General features: G+C 41.2%; 3 protein-coding genes across 4 annotated transcripts; 1 reads left to right on the top strand and 2 right to left on the bottom strand.

Moving 5' to 3' along the window:
- Positions 1-728: 728 nt before the first annotated feature.
- Positions 729-3,138, top strand: LOC127294683 (double-stranded RNA-binding protein 8). 2 transcript variants are annotated; one of them, XM_051324552.2, is made up of 4 exons: positions 729-858; positions 951-1,216; positions 1,664-1,877; positions 2,003-3,138. In XM_051324552.2, exons 1-4 carry the CDS (start codon positions 810-812, stop codon positions 2,698-2,700), a joined length of 1,227 nt encoding a protein of 408 aa, XP_051180512.1. In that variant the 5' UTR covers positions 729-809; the 3' UTR covers positions 2,701-3,138. The 2 variants fall into 2 exon arrangements, with proteins under 2 accessions (XP_051180512.1, XP_051180510.1); XM_051324550.2 differs by having other exon boundaries at positions 1,652-1,877.
- Positions 3,139-3,339: 201 nt separating this feature from the next.
- LOC127294684 (probable staphylococcal-like nuclease CAN3) lies at positions 3,340-8,124 on the bottom strand. The gene is made up of 9 exons (XM_051324553.2): positions 7,186-8,124; positions 6,445-6,500; positions 5,537-5,651; positions 5,161-5,271; positions 4,873-5,060; positions 4,158-4,214; positions 3,909-4,068; positions 3,746-3,814; positions 3,340-3,653 (listed from the first exon to the last, which is right to left on the bottom strand). The coding sequence occupies exons 1-9, from the start codon at positions 7,378-7,380 to the stop codon at positions 3,543-3,545; spliced, it is 1,062 nt and encodes a 353-aa protein (XP_051180513.1). The 5' UTR covers positions 7,381-8,124; the 3' UTR covers positions 3,340-3,542.
- Positions 8,125-8,643: 519 nt separating this feature from the next.
- On the bottom strand, positions 8,644-10,570 carry LOC127294685 (aquaporin SIP1-2). Its single transcript, XM_051324554.2, has 3 exons — positions 10,167-10,570; positions 9,802-10,074; positions 8,644-8,955 (listed from the first exon to the last, which is right to left on the bottom strand). Exons 1-3 carry the CDS (start codon positions 10,470-10,472, stop codon positions 8,800-8,802), a joined length of 735 nt encoding a protein of 244 aa, XP_051180514.1. The 5' UTR covers positions 10,473-10,570; the 3' UTR covers positions 8,644-8,799.
- Positions 10,571-16,319: the final 5,749 nt, after the last annotated feature.

Here is a 16,319-nt window from a genome sequence, read left to right as displayed (position 1 = left end):
ACAATTCCCTGCCATCTTGACGAATGCATGAATTTTTGCGAACAAACTGGCTATGAACGTGGACGAAGTGCTAGACCGGCCTGGTTTTGCAGGATTAATTTGTTGTTGCCGAAAAAATTGAAACATTGTCAAAGCCAGTTGTGCAAAATACTGCAATGTGCTTTAAAGCAATCTGATTTAAGGAGGACTAAGTGTATGTATTGCACCGCATGATCAAAACCATCAATAAAAATATGAAGTCTCCGAAATCCGAATGACAAAGTTGTACCGGCTAACTGGACATGGTGTTTTGCCTCGTAGTTCCAAATGCACCTATTAAAAAAATGAATTTTAAATGTACATAAAAATGTTTAAAAAATCTGGAAAAAAAATCCTGAACGTACATCCGGACAAACTATGTTAGTAGTTAGTACACAAAAATTTGTGGAGAAAGGACATTTTTTCTGAGCTGTGTAAAAAGACAAATAAATATCTCCTGAAAATCCATTTTAGAGCACCAATATTTATTTATTTTACATGAGTCAAAAAAATGTCATTTTTTCGCAAAACTTTGTGTGCAGATATTTGAATACACGGATGTAGACCTAGATTTTCTTCCAGATTTTTTAACATTTCAAAATATAATTTGTATATAATGGGTGTATCTACGGCTCTACGCCTACGAGCCAAAATGCATTTCCGTGGCTATTCTGCCTATTTTACTCTTTGTTTTCTCAGAATTGTAACGTGCGCTCCTGCCGGGTCACACACACAAAACAAAAAACCCAGCATTCGCACGAGGCGGCGGCTCTGTCAGTACGGACGCTGGAATGGCGGCGCCGCCGGAGTCCACGACTGCGCCCAACGCCGGCGGAATCAGTAAGACTTTCTCTACTGCTCGGCTGCTCCTGTACCATCTCGCTACAGGTCGTTTCCTCGCCCTGGTTCTGAGTTTTGGTGCGCCTTCACAGCTTCAGGGCTTCCGAAATGCTACGCCTTCAAGAGCTGGCTGCAGGAGTACGCGGAGAAAGCCGATCTCCCAGCTCCAGAATATCAAACGGTGAAGGAGGGGCCTGCCCACGGGCCCGTCTTCAGGTCCACGGTGGCAATCGACGGCGCCAAGTACGACTCGCTGCCCGGATTTTTCAACCGGAAGGCCGCGGAACAGTCGGCTGCTGAAGCCGCGCTCATGGAAATTCTCGAATCCATCCCAACCACTAAGAGAATCCCAGCAGATGTAAGGCTTAAACTCATCTCTTGATTCAGCATCCCTGATTTTGCCTGTCAGTCTGTAGAATCTCCATATAAGCATGTATGTGGATGGTGATGATCAGCATTCTTGATCCTGACTACCTGGGAAGAAGACAATATCTCAATTATGTAGCAAAAGTCACCTTTTTTTCTGCTCCCTTCTACATTCCTGGAATTATATAAAAATGCCTGCAACATTGTTTTCTTCGATTCAATCTGTAATAATGTGGAACTATCAGAAATCTGCTTCGTGGTCCTGACACGGTGACCCCCTGATTCCCTAATAGTATATGTGCCTGCGAAACTCATATTGCCCAAATTTGAAAACCACAGCCAATGCTTGTGAGTTAAGATGACTAAATTAGAATAATATTCTAGTCTATTCCCATGATTTGTCCGCTTTTTTTCTTACGCTTATTAGTATGCTTTCCAGCAACAAACTGGCCTGTGGAATAATCTTCTTCAAGAGTATGCTCAGGAGATGAATCAGTCAATTCCATCATATACCTGGACCAGGCAAGCTTCAGGCAAATCTCCTTATACATGCACCATAGAGATTGGTGGTACGCAATACATCGGTCATGCAGGCAGGTCAAAGAAAGACGCAGAGATAAAAGCTGCCTGGACTGCTCTTCTTGCAATCAAAGGTATTTTTCTTTTCCTATTTTAGGGGCACGTTTCTTATCAAATTGTTGCATTTGATGCTGAAATTGTATTGATTTCTTCCTTCCGTGTGCGGGGTCTGGATCACGCGTGAAATTATTTTGTGCAGGTCAATTAGAGGGTCGTGCAAGTAGTGCCACAAAGTATATTGTGGTTCCTGGCAAACGGCAAAGCAGTGAGGCAGAGAAAAATGCAATTGAAACCCTCAAACAACTTGAGGTGAAGAAAGGTGGTTTCAAGAGGAAATGGAACAGGAGGAAATTCCTGAACAGGAAACACAGAGCAGTTGATTTGGAAAAGAACGAAACTAGAGCGGCTGGAGATGTTAGTAGTGTGATGATGAAACATGATAATGATGCTAGTAAATCAGTACAGGAACCAAGTGGTGACACAGTAATGCTGCAATCTGGTAAGGAACCTAGAAGAGCGGAGCTGGATTCAGACACTGCAAAGCCTGATAAGCAAGCTAGAAGAGCAGAGCTAGAGCCAGACATTGCAATGCTGAATCCCTATCAGGAAGATAGAAGAGTAGAACAGGTGCAAGGCAGTGGCACTGCAATGCTGCAACCTGATAACGGAGCTAGAAGAGTAGAACAGGTACCAGGCAGTGACACTGTAATGCTGCAACATGGTAAAGAAGCTAGAAGAGTAGAACGGGAGCCGCCCAGAGATTCTGGAATGGTGCAACCGAATGAGGAAGTTGGATGTATAAACCAGGAGCAACTAGGTGAGACTGCGATGGCACGCCATTTCAGGGCAGCTAGAACCAAGAAGCATGATTCACAGAGCCGGTGCAACCTAATGTAGAAACTGCTGACATGGAGGGGGGGCCCATGGAACAACGCTGCAGCAGAACGAGGAAGCTGTGCAAACCAGGAGCCACCAGGAAATGCTTCACTGCTGCAAAACAACAAGGACCTTGAGACAAAGAATTGTTTTGTGGATATGGCAGCAACGATTTCAGATCATATTCATCCAACTCTATGTTCACAGAATGAACTGAATGTGGTAGCCTTGTAGTGTTTAGAATGTGTTGATCTTGGAAGAAGTGAAACCTGAGTATATACAGGTGGCTATGCAGCTAGCATAGAGAGATACAATTTGCACTTGTATGGAGTGAGGATAGCTAGCCCTTGCTTGACATCAGTCAATTGTATGCTTGCCAGATAGTTTTTATTTTCTGTTCTCTTTTTTGCGAGGATTTTTAAGAGGCCACTAAGGAAGGAAACTGAGGCTTGTGATTCATTCAGGTGTCTTGAGTTTGATGTTGTTGCTGGGTCCTAATTGATGCTATTCAATAATAGTCATTGTTGGCACCAATAGTTCCATATATATTTCAAATGCTAACATGTGCAAAACAAACAGCACTCGATATATAGCTACTTGCACATCTTCATGTGATTGTCCTGACCACTTCAGGGAGACATGCTGTCGAGCAGGAGGAGGTAGCAAAGTAGCGTGGAACAATATATTGGCGCTTGCTCCTCACAGTTCATATCTGCATACTCATCAGGTATGGCATACTGCACTTCTGGACAAAGCACTTGCATAATATACATATTGTATTTGCAGCATGCTGATGCTGTTCAAGATAGATCCTAGTTACCAAACTATACACACCAATTCTGAGACATGGATGGATGGAGACATTAGTAGGCTGGAATACCGCCATTCCGTCGCTCTCTTCTCCAATCCCACGGCTTCTCAGGGTTCAGTGATGCAAAAAGCCCTAGGTTGGCAGCTCTTGCCTCTCTCTCCCACTGCACCGTCCATCACAGAGCAAGTCAAGATCTCTCAGCCGGCATATAATGTAAGGAAGGGCATAATATATTTCTAATATATTTTTTCTTACTTTAGCAAACTCCGGGCGTTTGTCGTAAGTCGTGAAATGCCATGCATGACCATTCTTCAGCATTTTCTCCTGAAGCACTCACACAAATGCAGACACACAGTCGCTTTCATCAGAATTAAAGCAATAAAATTGACCAAAGGCATGTCATCATTTCCTGTTTCACCTGGATGAACACGTTATTGCAATAAATGTCGCCAACGTAGCGCTCAAACTGGTCCTGACAATACACATGAATTGTGGTTCTTTTCCCACCAATGAGCTTCACCAAAGCATTCCTCGATTCCTTCCCGTATGGCATCTTAAGCTCCGGTGCATCGATTCCCCTTTTAACTCATGGAAAAACATACACTTCACAACAGTATTCCAATTATTTTACTATGGAATATAATGTGCAATCTTGAGCAACATATACCTCATTCTGATTCGGTATTTCCTTGCTAGGACCTCTTCGTCTGAACAGACGAGTATCCTGCTCATGAAAAATATTACTATTAAGTTATGCTTTCATGCCATTCCAAAATAAAAACAAGTGGATGCGTGTTCACATGATTTTTTTTAGATCAACTGGGAGGACTCTCCCCGGTTCCATTCATTAAAGTAAAACCATAACAGTTTCTTTGTCTTCATGTGATATGATAAAAACAAGAGCCAAATAGAACTGACACAACGGTACATCGGTAGCCATCATGATCTCATACAGCTGCTTAAAAATCCCCCCTCCCCCCTGCCATGTTTCGGATTACTAGATAAGTACAAAACTGCCAATTAGTCACAGGAAGGTTTTTCTACATATTATTCTATTATGTGTTACTCTTAATTCTGTTAATTGTCAGTGCACAATTTATTATTAGTCTGCACTATTTTTCTAGTGGTACTATAACAGGTATCTGCACTGTTCCATAACAGAAAAATCTTAAGATGATGAAGTAAACCCATTCTAGATTCTAGTACCAGTGTGAACAGACAAAGTGAATTTAGAATGTATCTTAGTTAAAAGGAAGAAATGTAGTACTTTTAGGACTTGTGGAATCCAATGTAAGTGAATCTAAATATGAAACAACCCTGTTGAATTCATTTATGAATTATGATATTAAGAACGAAAATCAGGAATGGTTCAGCTTTAATACTTGTATCCAGCCTCAGTAATTCTACTTTGAAGTGCATCAGCACTCTGGTAATCCCTACGATTCCGTGCTTCAGTCCTCGCGATCACCATCTCATGCACTTCTATTGGCACAATTGCAGACTCCCTTGGATCGGTTGTGGCAACGTAAGCAGTAAAGCCATCACCATCTCCAATGTTTTGGTTATTAACCTGATAACACCAGCGAGACAGTGATCTGTCAAAATCATCGCTATTAAAATATTTATATTGGTGGTAAGCATATTTTTCATAATAGCTGATCACGTCTGACCGGCAAAGTATTCAAGACAAATTGCACGCCCTCTGGTAGTGAGGATGGACGGTGGCTTGAGGATGTTGCAGGTAGTGATGGAATCGGTAAGTTGTAGAATTCGAGGATACCCTGAGGAAAAAACATTTTTTCTGGAGGAATGAATGAACATATATGATCACATTTGACAGCAAAATTTGAATGCAAACAGCAGTTTCCTGGGTTTATGGTTTTGGTTTGTAAGGAAAAAAACTGGTAGTAGTATAAAAATTAAATGCTAAACTATAACAAATTTTGCAAACTTGCACTTAAAAATTCCATATTTTAAACATAGAAATGAGTATTAGTCCTATACTCACCTAAACTATTTTAGGATCTAAAAAAAGAAACAAGTTACCTCCAAATCAGCTCTCTGGATCCAGTTTAGGGCTGTTACAATTAGTTGGGCAGCCTCTGCAGGTGTTCTCGGCGGGGTTCTGGCATTCTTATATGCCTCCAACATATTCTGGTACCTATTTTTGTGCAGATTAAAAGATCAAACTATTTGCATTAGTTCTGTTCAGTGAATATTCAAGTTAGTATATCAATAGCATACACCTACTATTTCTATCAAGATATGCCAGTTACTACTACCCTTCTTGCTCTTCCCCTTCTAAAAAACTTCAAGCACCTTCTTCTAATTCTTCCTTGTGGCGAACAGACAAGTATAGGCAGTGTTATCCATGCATTTGCGCATGTCTATGCTGTTCGAAATAGTCTTCACTAAAACAAGCACAAAGTGTATAAAACTATGTCTGAATGAAAGTAAGGACAAAATTAAGTTTGCATGTCCCCTCCTCATCTAATCATGATTGATCAACAAATCATCCTCAATCTTCTGTCAGAAAAGTACATCCATGCACAATGGAAAAATTTGTTAGAAACTTCCGATTTCTCGATGCCAAAAACTAGGTAGACCTCACCAAGACACCAATCTGCCTTTTTTTTGTTAAGCTCTCTTTCTCTCGCAATCTCAAATCACATGTTTGGATAGATATGAATCAATCATTATATCATAAGAAAAGTCAAAAGGCATTTGGGAGGGGTCCTATGAAGAAATTTATTTTCGTTCTGATAGTGACCCCAACTTGTAGAGTCTGAGTCAGTGCGGACCATTCAAATTTTGCTAGCTGCTATAGGCCTTAAATCTATTAGCCTAGAGGAACCAAACAAACTTTGTTATCAATAACTCGATGGACAATAGGTACAGCAAATGTACTAATTACTCAAAATAAACTGTGAGAGCCTTTTGAATCTGCTGCATACCACTTATTTTGTGCTTTCTTGGACGCGGTAACGTGCTGTCGGAGCCCTTCAGGAACCTAATAATGACAAACAAAATATCACTCACACATGCCGCATCATAAGAAAATGAAAGGCAAAATTTGGGGCAAAAGGAGATTACTGAACTTTCCATATGTGTTGCTGTATCATCAATTGTAAATTGTTTGCAAGTGCTCATAGAAATGCTAGTTGATGCAATGTGGCATGCTTCAATTTCTATATTTACTAATGAATCCATATGTCAGTTAGAACAGGGTACAAAGAAGAATGAAAGCGGACTCAAAAAAAAAAGTGGGTTTGCATAATTTCCCAAACAAATCATGTGCATGCAGTGGGAAAAACCGCATAAGTGTTACGATTATGGTCCTAACCTTTGATTTTCTAGGAGTGCAGATGTTTTTCTTCATCTAATTTTTTTATTGAAGGATGAATGTTTCATTGCTGTACTAGAAAGGCCAAAGGTGGAGAGGAAAAAGGGGCATAAGAGGTGATGTAACTTCTACCATCCTCATCCCAAATTTACACATGGAACACACGCTAAATTAAGGAATTATGTCCCCATCGTTAACAATCTTGTAGTCAGATGATTAGTCTGCATAATCTGTGACCATTCACGCAGATTAGCTGAAACACCTAGTAATAATTAGCCTGCATCACCTAGGAAGACTTAGTATGACTGACAAGGCATGCATGCACAAGATGAATATGCAGATTGGTAGTTACCATGGAGAGGGTCTCGAAGTTGAGGAGGTCGTGCGCCAGTGCGGCGACGCCATGGCCATGAGCTTCCTGCTGCTGCTGCTGCTGCTGCTGCTGCGGGTAGTGAGGCTGGTATTGGGGCCTGGAGGTTGGGCGGTAGTAGGGGTACTGGTCTTCTTTCTCGTCATCTCCCTTGAAGCACTTCAGGATGTTCCCCATGGTGATGGATTATTCTTCTTCTTGCTCTACTGGTGCCTGTAGCTAGCTCCCCTGCTACTTCTCTTCTGGTATTGACGAGTATGATGATGGCAGAGCTTTCCCCACTTCCCACCCAGCCCATGGAGTGAAGTGAACACTATAAAGTAATAAAGAGTGATGTGATGCGACGGTGGGGTCTGGCCAACTGCTGCTAGAAAAGAAAGAACAGATTAGAGTAGACTAGACTAGCAGCAGTACTTCAACAGACCTTCGCCTCGGGGTGGCTGGCAGAAACGATAAACAAAATGCAGAAGATTGACTTGGGTTGACCGCTTAATTTTTCAATTTGATAATGGTATTATACATGATTGACTCAAAAAAGAAATCTGTATCCATACCATCTTTATCATTTTAAAATACTAATATGTTTCTCATTTCACGGCTTTGGGATTTTTCTTGCCAGGCTATAGCCCAAGATTTTCTCAAAAGAATCACATCCCATGGTCTTACGGACATTTTCCATATTGGAGCTCATGATTGTAGAGGAATTTTGGAATGGTCAAATTTCCATGTTTTTTTGTCATCTCTTCTTTTTTCTATGATGCTTCTACGTTCTAGGTTCGAAGCAGTGAAATGAATGGTGCGGAAGTTCTATCTCAAAACTTAGTCATGATAAAGGTTCCTTTGATTTATAGGATAGGAAAAATATAGAAATAAAAAATATATAAGATTAGGATGTCATGCCTACTTAACTGTAGAAACATGAAGTGTGTTTGATTATAGCAAATGATTTTTTCATAAGGTATGATCTAATGTTTTTTCTATAAGACTTACACTACAAGATTTCTATAGGATTGCTTTCTATAGAATATGTTCCTATAAAAACAACATATGTAGCAAAATTTTCCATATAATCTAAATCCTATACAATTTTTATACAAATTGTATAAATCAAAAGAGCCCTAACGCGTTGTCAGCACCGAGCAAAAGCAGCATGGGGTTGGCTATTATATATGTCCCTTGCAGCCAGTTTGACGGGAAAAATTGTCATTTCAGTAAGTAGAATTTGCCATATCATCGCCCTCATTTGGCCCGTTGACTTCAGATTATGAACCTGAAGATCCCATGGAAAAACTGGTCCTCACGAAGTCAGAATAAACCATGCTCAGAATCAGGTAAATTCTTTTCTGGAAGTCACTTTTTTAACTAGTTCGCCCTGTACTATATTATCTTAACATGGTAGAAAGAAAAGATAAATAAAATTAGACAGTGAAAGCGAACGACTGATAGATCACCACAGCAAGTTAAATATTGGTGCAAGGTTGAGGTGATTAAATACAACCATAAATTATTCCCTGTGTTCTTCTAGCAACCCAATGTCGGCTACTTCCTAATCAATATTTGTGACCAATTGCTGAGTTGAAGTTTTTGCTCGAGTTCTTATGCTTTCTTGGCCTTGGGCTTAGGCGGTGGTCGTAGGAACACGGCCTTGAAGATCCACGCAGCAAGAATGGCACCAATAAAGGGGCATATCCAGTAGACATACAGCTGCTCCCAGGTGTTGTGTCGATCGTTAACATAAGCCCATCCAAACGCCTGTACATGACATTTCAACAAAATCAGTTGCCAGGAAACCATGCAAAGAATGAGAAGACACAAGGCTTTCCGTGCTATTCAAAATGAGAATCAACTTGAATGCTCGAATCAGATTATATTGGATGAGCAATGGCATACATCAGCATGAATCGAAATTTTAGCAAGAATGTTTTTCTTTTATTATGCGGTATCAATGTTATCCAGTGTGGGCATTTTCTCTTCTAAAGTTTGAAACGTTGACTTCTTCACAACGTTTCATCAATCGAGTCAAAAGTAAATTGTTGCATTGGTAGGTTCATTATTAAGAATTCACTAGTGATGTAGTAGCAGTGAATGCTCATTGCATAGGTGTGTCTATTGCATATGTGTGCCCCTTTTATTTGGTGTCCATAAAATTTCCAAATACTAGCACATAACTGTAGTAGCATTTCCAAGCCTCATCCAGTTATTTATGGCTCAGGTGTGGCAGTTAACAGCAATGCTTTTCAGTATGGCAAGTGAGAACAGTACATTACAGCTGTCTACAAGGCTTGGATTTGGTTGACTTGTAGGTTCTGTGCTTAGGTAACCATGTTTTTCAGTGTGGCAAGTGAGGATACAGATTGTATCTTGATGTTATATTTCAGAGACATATAGGCTTTGACTGCCCAAATGCAGATGAACAGATCGAAGGGGAACTGAAACGAATAAGTTGCATCTGCATCACTAGATCAGTCAGTGGTCCCCCAAAAGGAGAATAAATCAGCTTGACAACTCTGATTGGGGTTCAGTTCAGTGTCGGGTGTTGCAGTTCAATAGATAAGCTTGGCAATCAAATGAGGAGTGAGTGAGTTTAGTGAAGTGTACGTTGGCAGGGTTCATTGATGGTCCGGTGTATGCGGCGCCGGTGAGGACGAGGCTGACGGTGGAGACGGAGAGCATGGCAGTCTTGACGATGGGGTTGCGGGGTCCCTTGACGATGATGCAGAGGACGGCGAAAGTGATGACGAAGGTGAGCACCCCCTCGGCGACGGCGCCGGTGTGGGGATCCACCTTGAGCGAGGGCCCGCCGAGCATGTGCTTGTACTTGTCCGGCATGAGCTCCGAGATGGCCAGAGCTCCGCCCACGGCGCCGGCGGCCTACCACCAACACAGATTCAAATTCTGGTCGTCTTGCTTGCTGGCTGATCTGATCCGTCAGATAGAGAAGGCGAAATCACAGAGAGACAGACCTGCGCTGGTAGGCGGAGCGCGATGGAGAAGAGCGAGGGGTTGGTGAGGCCCGCGGCGTAGAAGGCGGCGACGCCGGTGGGGTTGAAGCTGGCGCCGCCGAGGGCGTCGCAGAGGAGGTTGAAGGCGAAGAGCAAGAGGGTGAGGATGGAGACGGTGACGAGGAGGGCGTAGTGGATCCCCTCGTGCAGGCTGAGGTAGGTGGTGACGGCGGCCGTGGAGGCGCCGAGGGAGGAGACGCAGAGCACCCACAGAAAGGTCACGACGCCGTCCGCCGCCGCCGCCCGCACAGCCGCGCCCATCGCCATCGCAGCGTTCCTTCCGTGTGCTGTGGTTGGGCACAGAAGGCAGAATGATGAAGGAGAAAGAAGAGATTGGATTGGAAGCACGCACTCCGTCCCTCTCGTCTAAGGCTGGTGCCAACGCACCGCCCCGCTCCCGCCCCGCCACGTCAGCTTTTGGCCCACTCTCACCCCACTCTCACCCCACTCTCACCATACGGTGCCAATGCATGGGCTATAGTCCCCACTCTCACTTCTCTCTCCTCCACATCACCATTTCTTTTCCACATTAAGTTATTTCACTCGATTTTGTTTAGACATTCAAAATAATGCAAGAAATTATTCAACTAAAAATGTTACCGATTACATAATAATTAATAAAAATACTAATTATGTTTCTTATTTTTCTAAATAGCCTATATGACAAGTGTGTACTTGTGTTTGTATTTTGAACTGAAAGAGTAAAAAAAGGAAAGAAAATAAAAGAAGGAAAGAAAATAAAATAAAAACTGACATTTAAAGAATAAAAGAAGGAAAGAAAAAAAGAAAAAAAGAAAAAAAACCGACCAGGTCTCTTCTTCTACCTCTCGCCCCTCCTCCCGCCCGCGTCGCCATCGCGCCGCCCCGCCTCCCGCCCCTCTCCCGCCTCCCTCCCGCCGCCAACGCGGGCGCTGGCGGCGGGAGCGGGCGCTACCGCCGGCGCCGCCGGCGCCCCTCCCTCCCGTCCCGCCCGCCTCCAGCCCCTCTCCCGCCCCGCCCCGGGCGGTAGCGCCCCGGCTGCCGCCCGCGTTGGCACCAGCCTAACAACCCCCCAACCAAACCCGATATGCTGCTTTGCTATCCTACTGTATGTACACAACATGGACGTTAATTCAAAAAGGGATATTGATTGATCCTTGTACGTCTTGGTCCGAAATAATGAGAGATCGCGTGGTACACGTGATAAGCAACCTCATACCAACAAGAGAGCGGCGATTTTACCGGCAACGGTATATGCAGGAGTCTAATCCGCCTTTCGTTGCCAGTTTGAGATTTGCGCCTGGTCAAACCTGTAGTTTCGGGAACCAACTTGGTAAATTGCAAAAACACCCAAAAAGAACCTACTCCTCCACAACTTTCTCGTTCTAGTTGTGGATAGATCTTGAGCATACGGCGGCGCGGCTGGCCGGCCGGCCTCCAGAGTCCCCGACAGTGCTAGGCTTGCTGGTCCGTCTCTCATCTCTCTCGCTCTTCTGGCCATCCTCCTCCGATGCATCCCGTTTTGCCATGGCGGGCAACCGCGTCGTCGCCTGCGTAGGTACATAGAGATGGGGGCCGGAACGAGAACGCTTCGCAGCAGCACGAGCTGCGCCGGTGGAGCGAGGTGGCTGTCAAAACGACGACGCCCTACAGGAGCATGAGCTCGCACGCACTCGATCTGGCTGAACGACGGCGAGGCGCAAGAAGGTACTGACGCGCTCGTCCTCCTCGACGCAGCGCTCCGCACAAGATCCCGATTCGGCCTCCGCGGTAGTAAATCCGGCCAACCCGAGGACGACAGCTACTCGTCGACGATACCGGGCTGGATCTGCTAGATGCTTCGCTAACTTGTAAAATTGGGCTCCACGCTTCAAGCTTCTCTTGGTCACGCCGGCCGGCCTTCGTAGGCAGGTGATTGACTACTCCTTTTTCTCTGTCTACCGTATTCTGATTTTATTGTTACTAGTGCTGCTACGAGCTAGTAATTGCTGCTACTCCTTTACTTTCTCAAATGTATTATACTTTTAGTGCGACTGCTGCTGTGAGCTAATCAATTCAATCATGTTTGTAAGAATCTGTTTGTTTGAAATGTATGTGAAAAATGTTTCTAAAGTTGAATGATGCTATTGTTTTCAGATTTGACCTCTCTCTCAAATTCGAAAACCTGTTCTAGTTTGACCTACGTTTTAATTAATCTAGCGAAAATATGTAATGATTCTGGTATTGTTCTCAAATTCCCCCAAAACATGGCCTAGTTTATGAAAATTATGTGAAAATGACCGCCATGCTTAGGAAATTCATTTAATGCATGCTTGCAATCAATTGAAATGTCCCAAATATTTTTGGAATCCACCGAAAAATATCTAAAATTTGTGTAAACTTGTCTGATGTGGAATGTCCAGAAGGACATATATTAGTGAGTTTTCATGGGTTATCATTTGAGAATCAGATTTTCTCCATATGAAACTTTTGTTAAACCTTTCTCAAGTCATGTTCTTTATTGCATCAAGAATAATGTTACATGTTCATCAAGATAATTATTTGATCGCTTTTTCCTAAGATGCACAGAGTTGCTCGAGATACTACAAAACAATTATTGGTCTGCAAGTGAATCTGACGCAATCTTGTATGATATTGACTCAAATCTCCACCTTGTCATACTTTTTTTTGTAAAACTACATGCAATAGTTCTAGTTGAACACTTAAACATTGGTTAACTATTTTAAAATATTTTATGTAATGTAGTGATAAGTTTGGAATGGATGAATTACGTGGTGAGAATTTTTTATCGTCGTTTGTTTGAATTTTTTTATTTCTAATGGAATTTTACTCCAAATGAATCCTTTTATTGAATGGATTTAATAACTTTAATGGAACTTTTTAATTTTTTATGAAGCCTCATGATAACTATTTGAAACTTTGTGTGAAATAAATGGAATTTCTCATAAACAATTCCGAAACAAAAGTAAAATAATGCAAATTTTGTGGAATCTGGATGAAACCTATATGAAAAAATGAAGCTAATGCCGTATTACGAAACCTTTATGAATTATTATTGAAATTAACAAAAATATCATAAAACCAATTTTAAATATATGTTAAACCAATGTCCTTTTGCAAACTTCTTTGGATAAACATAGATAAATGACTCTCCCGAGACTATTCTGAAAAATCTGTTAAACTACTAAGACTTTATATGTACCAACATATGGTGGCAGGAGTGTTGTATATATATTTGAAACCCACAACCCGTTCTAGCCAGAACATGTCCCACACTTCCTTCTTATCCATTCCTTAAACAGATGTTCATTTGTCGTTACTTTAGTTTTATTAGAAAATTCTAATTTTGAAATAGCCTCCCTTGATGTCTCAATGAAATTTGTGGAACGTCTGATTCTCGCCTTCACAAGGTTTCATGTTTCGCTGCAACTTCAGATATCATTGACAAAACTGAACCATGCTAACAATCGGTTTAGATAAGTCAAGAAATATTTACACAATTAAGTTGCAGTTTCAGAAATATTTCGATGAGGCATGAGCTATGGGAATCCTTGACCATGGATCCTTCTATTATTTCAGTTCACCGTCCATGCTTCACATTAGTTCACATGCATGGGCTATTTGATTTTTTGCGGGGGTCTATTTGATTATGTTTCGCAAGTAGAACATGTAATCCTTCAACTGTTTCAGAATTTCACCATGGAATCTTTCTAGTATTTTAATTCGTCTCACATGTTTCACATTACTTACAAATGGTAGACGGTGTTTCAATAATGCATGGACTATACTATTTGACCGTGTTTCACAAATTGGATCACCATGCATATAAATAATCTCCTTGTTTCATTTACACAATTAACCCATTGTTTCACAAATTTTTCAATGATACTAGGGCTACATGATTGTGTTTTACAAGATCATCATGGGATCCTTCTGGTGTTTCAGTTCGTCGTCTATGTTTCAAATTAATCACAAAATAATGGATGGTGTTTCCTTAATGCATGCTATTTTATTATGTTTTACAAGTTTAACATAAAATCCATCAAATGTTTCACAAGTTCACCATGGGATCCTTGTTTCAATAAAGCATCGACTATACATTCGTCTTTCACAATAAGACCATGGAATCTTTCTACTCTTTCAGTTCTCCGGGCATGTTTCACATTAGTTACAAATGGATGATCGATGTTTCAATAATTCATGGGCTACAGGATTGTGTTTCACACATTGACCATGGAATCCTTCTAGTGTTTCAGTTCATCGCCATGTTTAATATTAGCTTCAAATGGAACAACGGTGTTTCTATAATGCATGGGCCTATTTGGGTGTGTTTCATAAAATGGATCACCATATATACGATCCCCTTGTTTGATTTCCACAATTAAGGTGTTGGTTCACAAATATTTCAATCATGCACAGTTATATGATTGTGTTTCACAAGTTCACCATGAGATCCTTCTATTGCTTTAGTTCCTTGTCCATGTTTCACATTAGTTACAAATGAATTGATGGAGTTTCATTAATGCATGGGCTCTTTCATTATGTTTCACAAGTTGAACATAGAATCCTTCAAATGTTTCACAAGTTCAGCATATGATCCTTGTAGTGTTTCAGTTCGTCGGGTATGTTTCACATTAGATTATAAATGGATGGACTGTGTTTCAATAATGCATGGACTATACAATCGTGTTTCACAAGGTTACCATGGCATCCTTCTAGTGTTTCAGTTCTCCGGGCAGGATTCACATTAGTTTCAAATGTATGACAAGTGTTTCATCAATGCATGGGCTCCTCAAATCCTTCAAATGTTTCACAAGTTCACCATGGGATCCTTCTAGTGTTTTAGTTCGGCGAGTATATTTCAGATTAGGTTATAAATGGTATTTTATAATGCATGGACTATAAATCATGTTTCACAAGTTCACCATGGAATCGTTCTAGTATTTTAATTCTCCGTATGTGTTTCACATTAGTTACAAAATGGTTGACCGATGTTTCAATAATTCATGGGCTATAGGATTGTGTTTAACACGTTGACCATGGGATTCCTCTAGTGTTTCAGTTCGTCAGCCATGTTACACTTTAGTTCCAAATAGATCAACGGTGTTTCTATAATGCATAGGCCTATTTGATTGTGTTTCAAAAACTGGATCACCATATAAAAATCCCGTTGTTTCGTTTCCTTAAATAAGTTGCTCATACATAATAATTTCAATGATGCATCACCTATATATAGGATCGTGTTTCACAAGTTCACCACGGGATCCTTCTAATGTTTCAGTTCATCGTCCATGTTTCACATTATTTAGAAATGCATGGATGGTGTTTCACTAATGCATGGGCTATTTCATTATGTTTTACAAATGGAACATAGCATCCTTTAAATGTTTCACAAGTTCACCATGGGATACTTCTATTGTTTTAGTTTGTTGGGTATGTTTCACATTATATTATGAATGGATCGACGGTGTTCTAGTAATGCATTGATTATACATTCAGGTTCCACAAGTTGACCATGGAATCCTTCTAGTGTTTCAGTTCTCCAGGCATGTTCACATTAGTTACTAATGGATGACCACCGTTTCAATAATTCATGAGCTATAGGATTGTGTTTTCACACTTTGATGATGGAATCTTTCTAGTGTTTCAGTTCGTCGGCCATGTTTTCACATTAACTTCAAATGGATCACCGATGTGTTTCTATAATGCATGGGCCTATTTGACTATGTTTCATAAAATGGTACACCATATAAATGATCCCCTTGTTTCATTTCCATAATTAACTTGTTGGTTCACAAATATTTTAATAATGCATCAGTTAGACGATCGTGTTTCACAAGTTCACCATGGGATCCTTGTACTACTTCAGTTCGTTGTCCATGTTTCACATCAGTTACAAATGAATTCATGGTTTTTCATTAATGCATGGGCTATTTCATTACGTTTCACAAGTTGAACATAGAATCTTTCAAATGTTTCACAAATTCAGCATGGGATCCTTCTAGTGTTTTAGTTCGTTGGGTTTGTTTCATATTATATTATAAATGGATGGATGGTGTTTCAATAATGCATGGACTATACAATCGTGTTTCACAAGGTTACCATGGGATCCTTCTAGTGTTTCAGTTCTCCGGG

The sequence above is a fragment of the Lolium perenne genome, chromosome 4, assembly GCF_019359855.2.
Source record: "Lolium perenne isolate Kyuss_39 chromosome 4, Kyuss_2.0, whole genome shotgun sequence".
NCBI classification, from domain to species: domain Eukaryota; kingdom Viridiplantae; phylum Streptophyta; class Magnoliopsida; order Poales; family Poaceae; genus Lolium; species Lolium perenne.
Note: the sequence above shows the minus strand (reverse complement) of the source record. Positions and strands in the feature narration are given on the sequence as shown.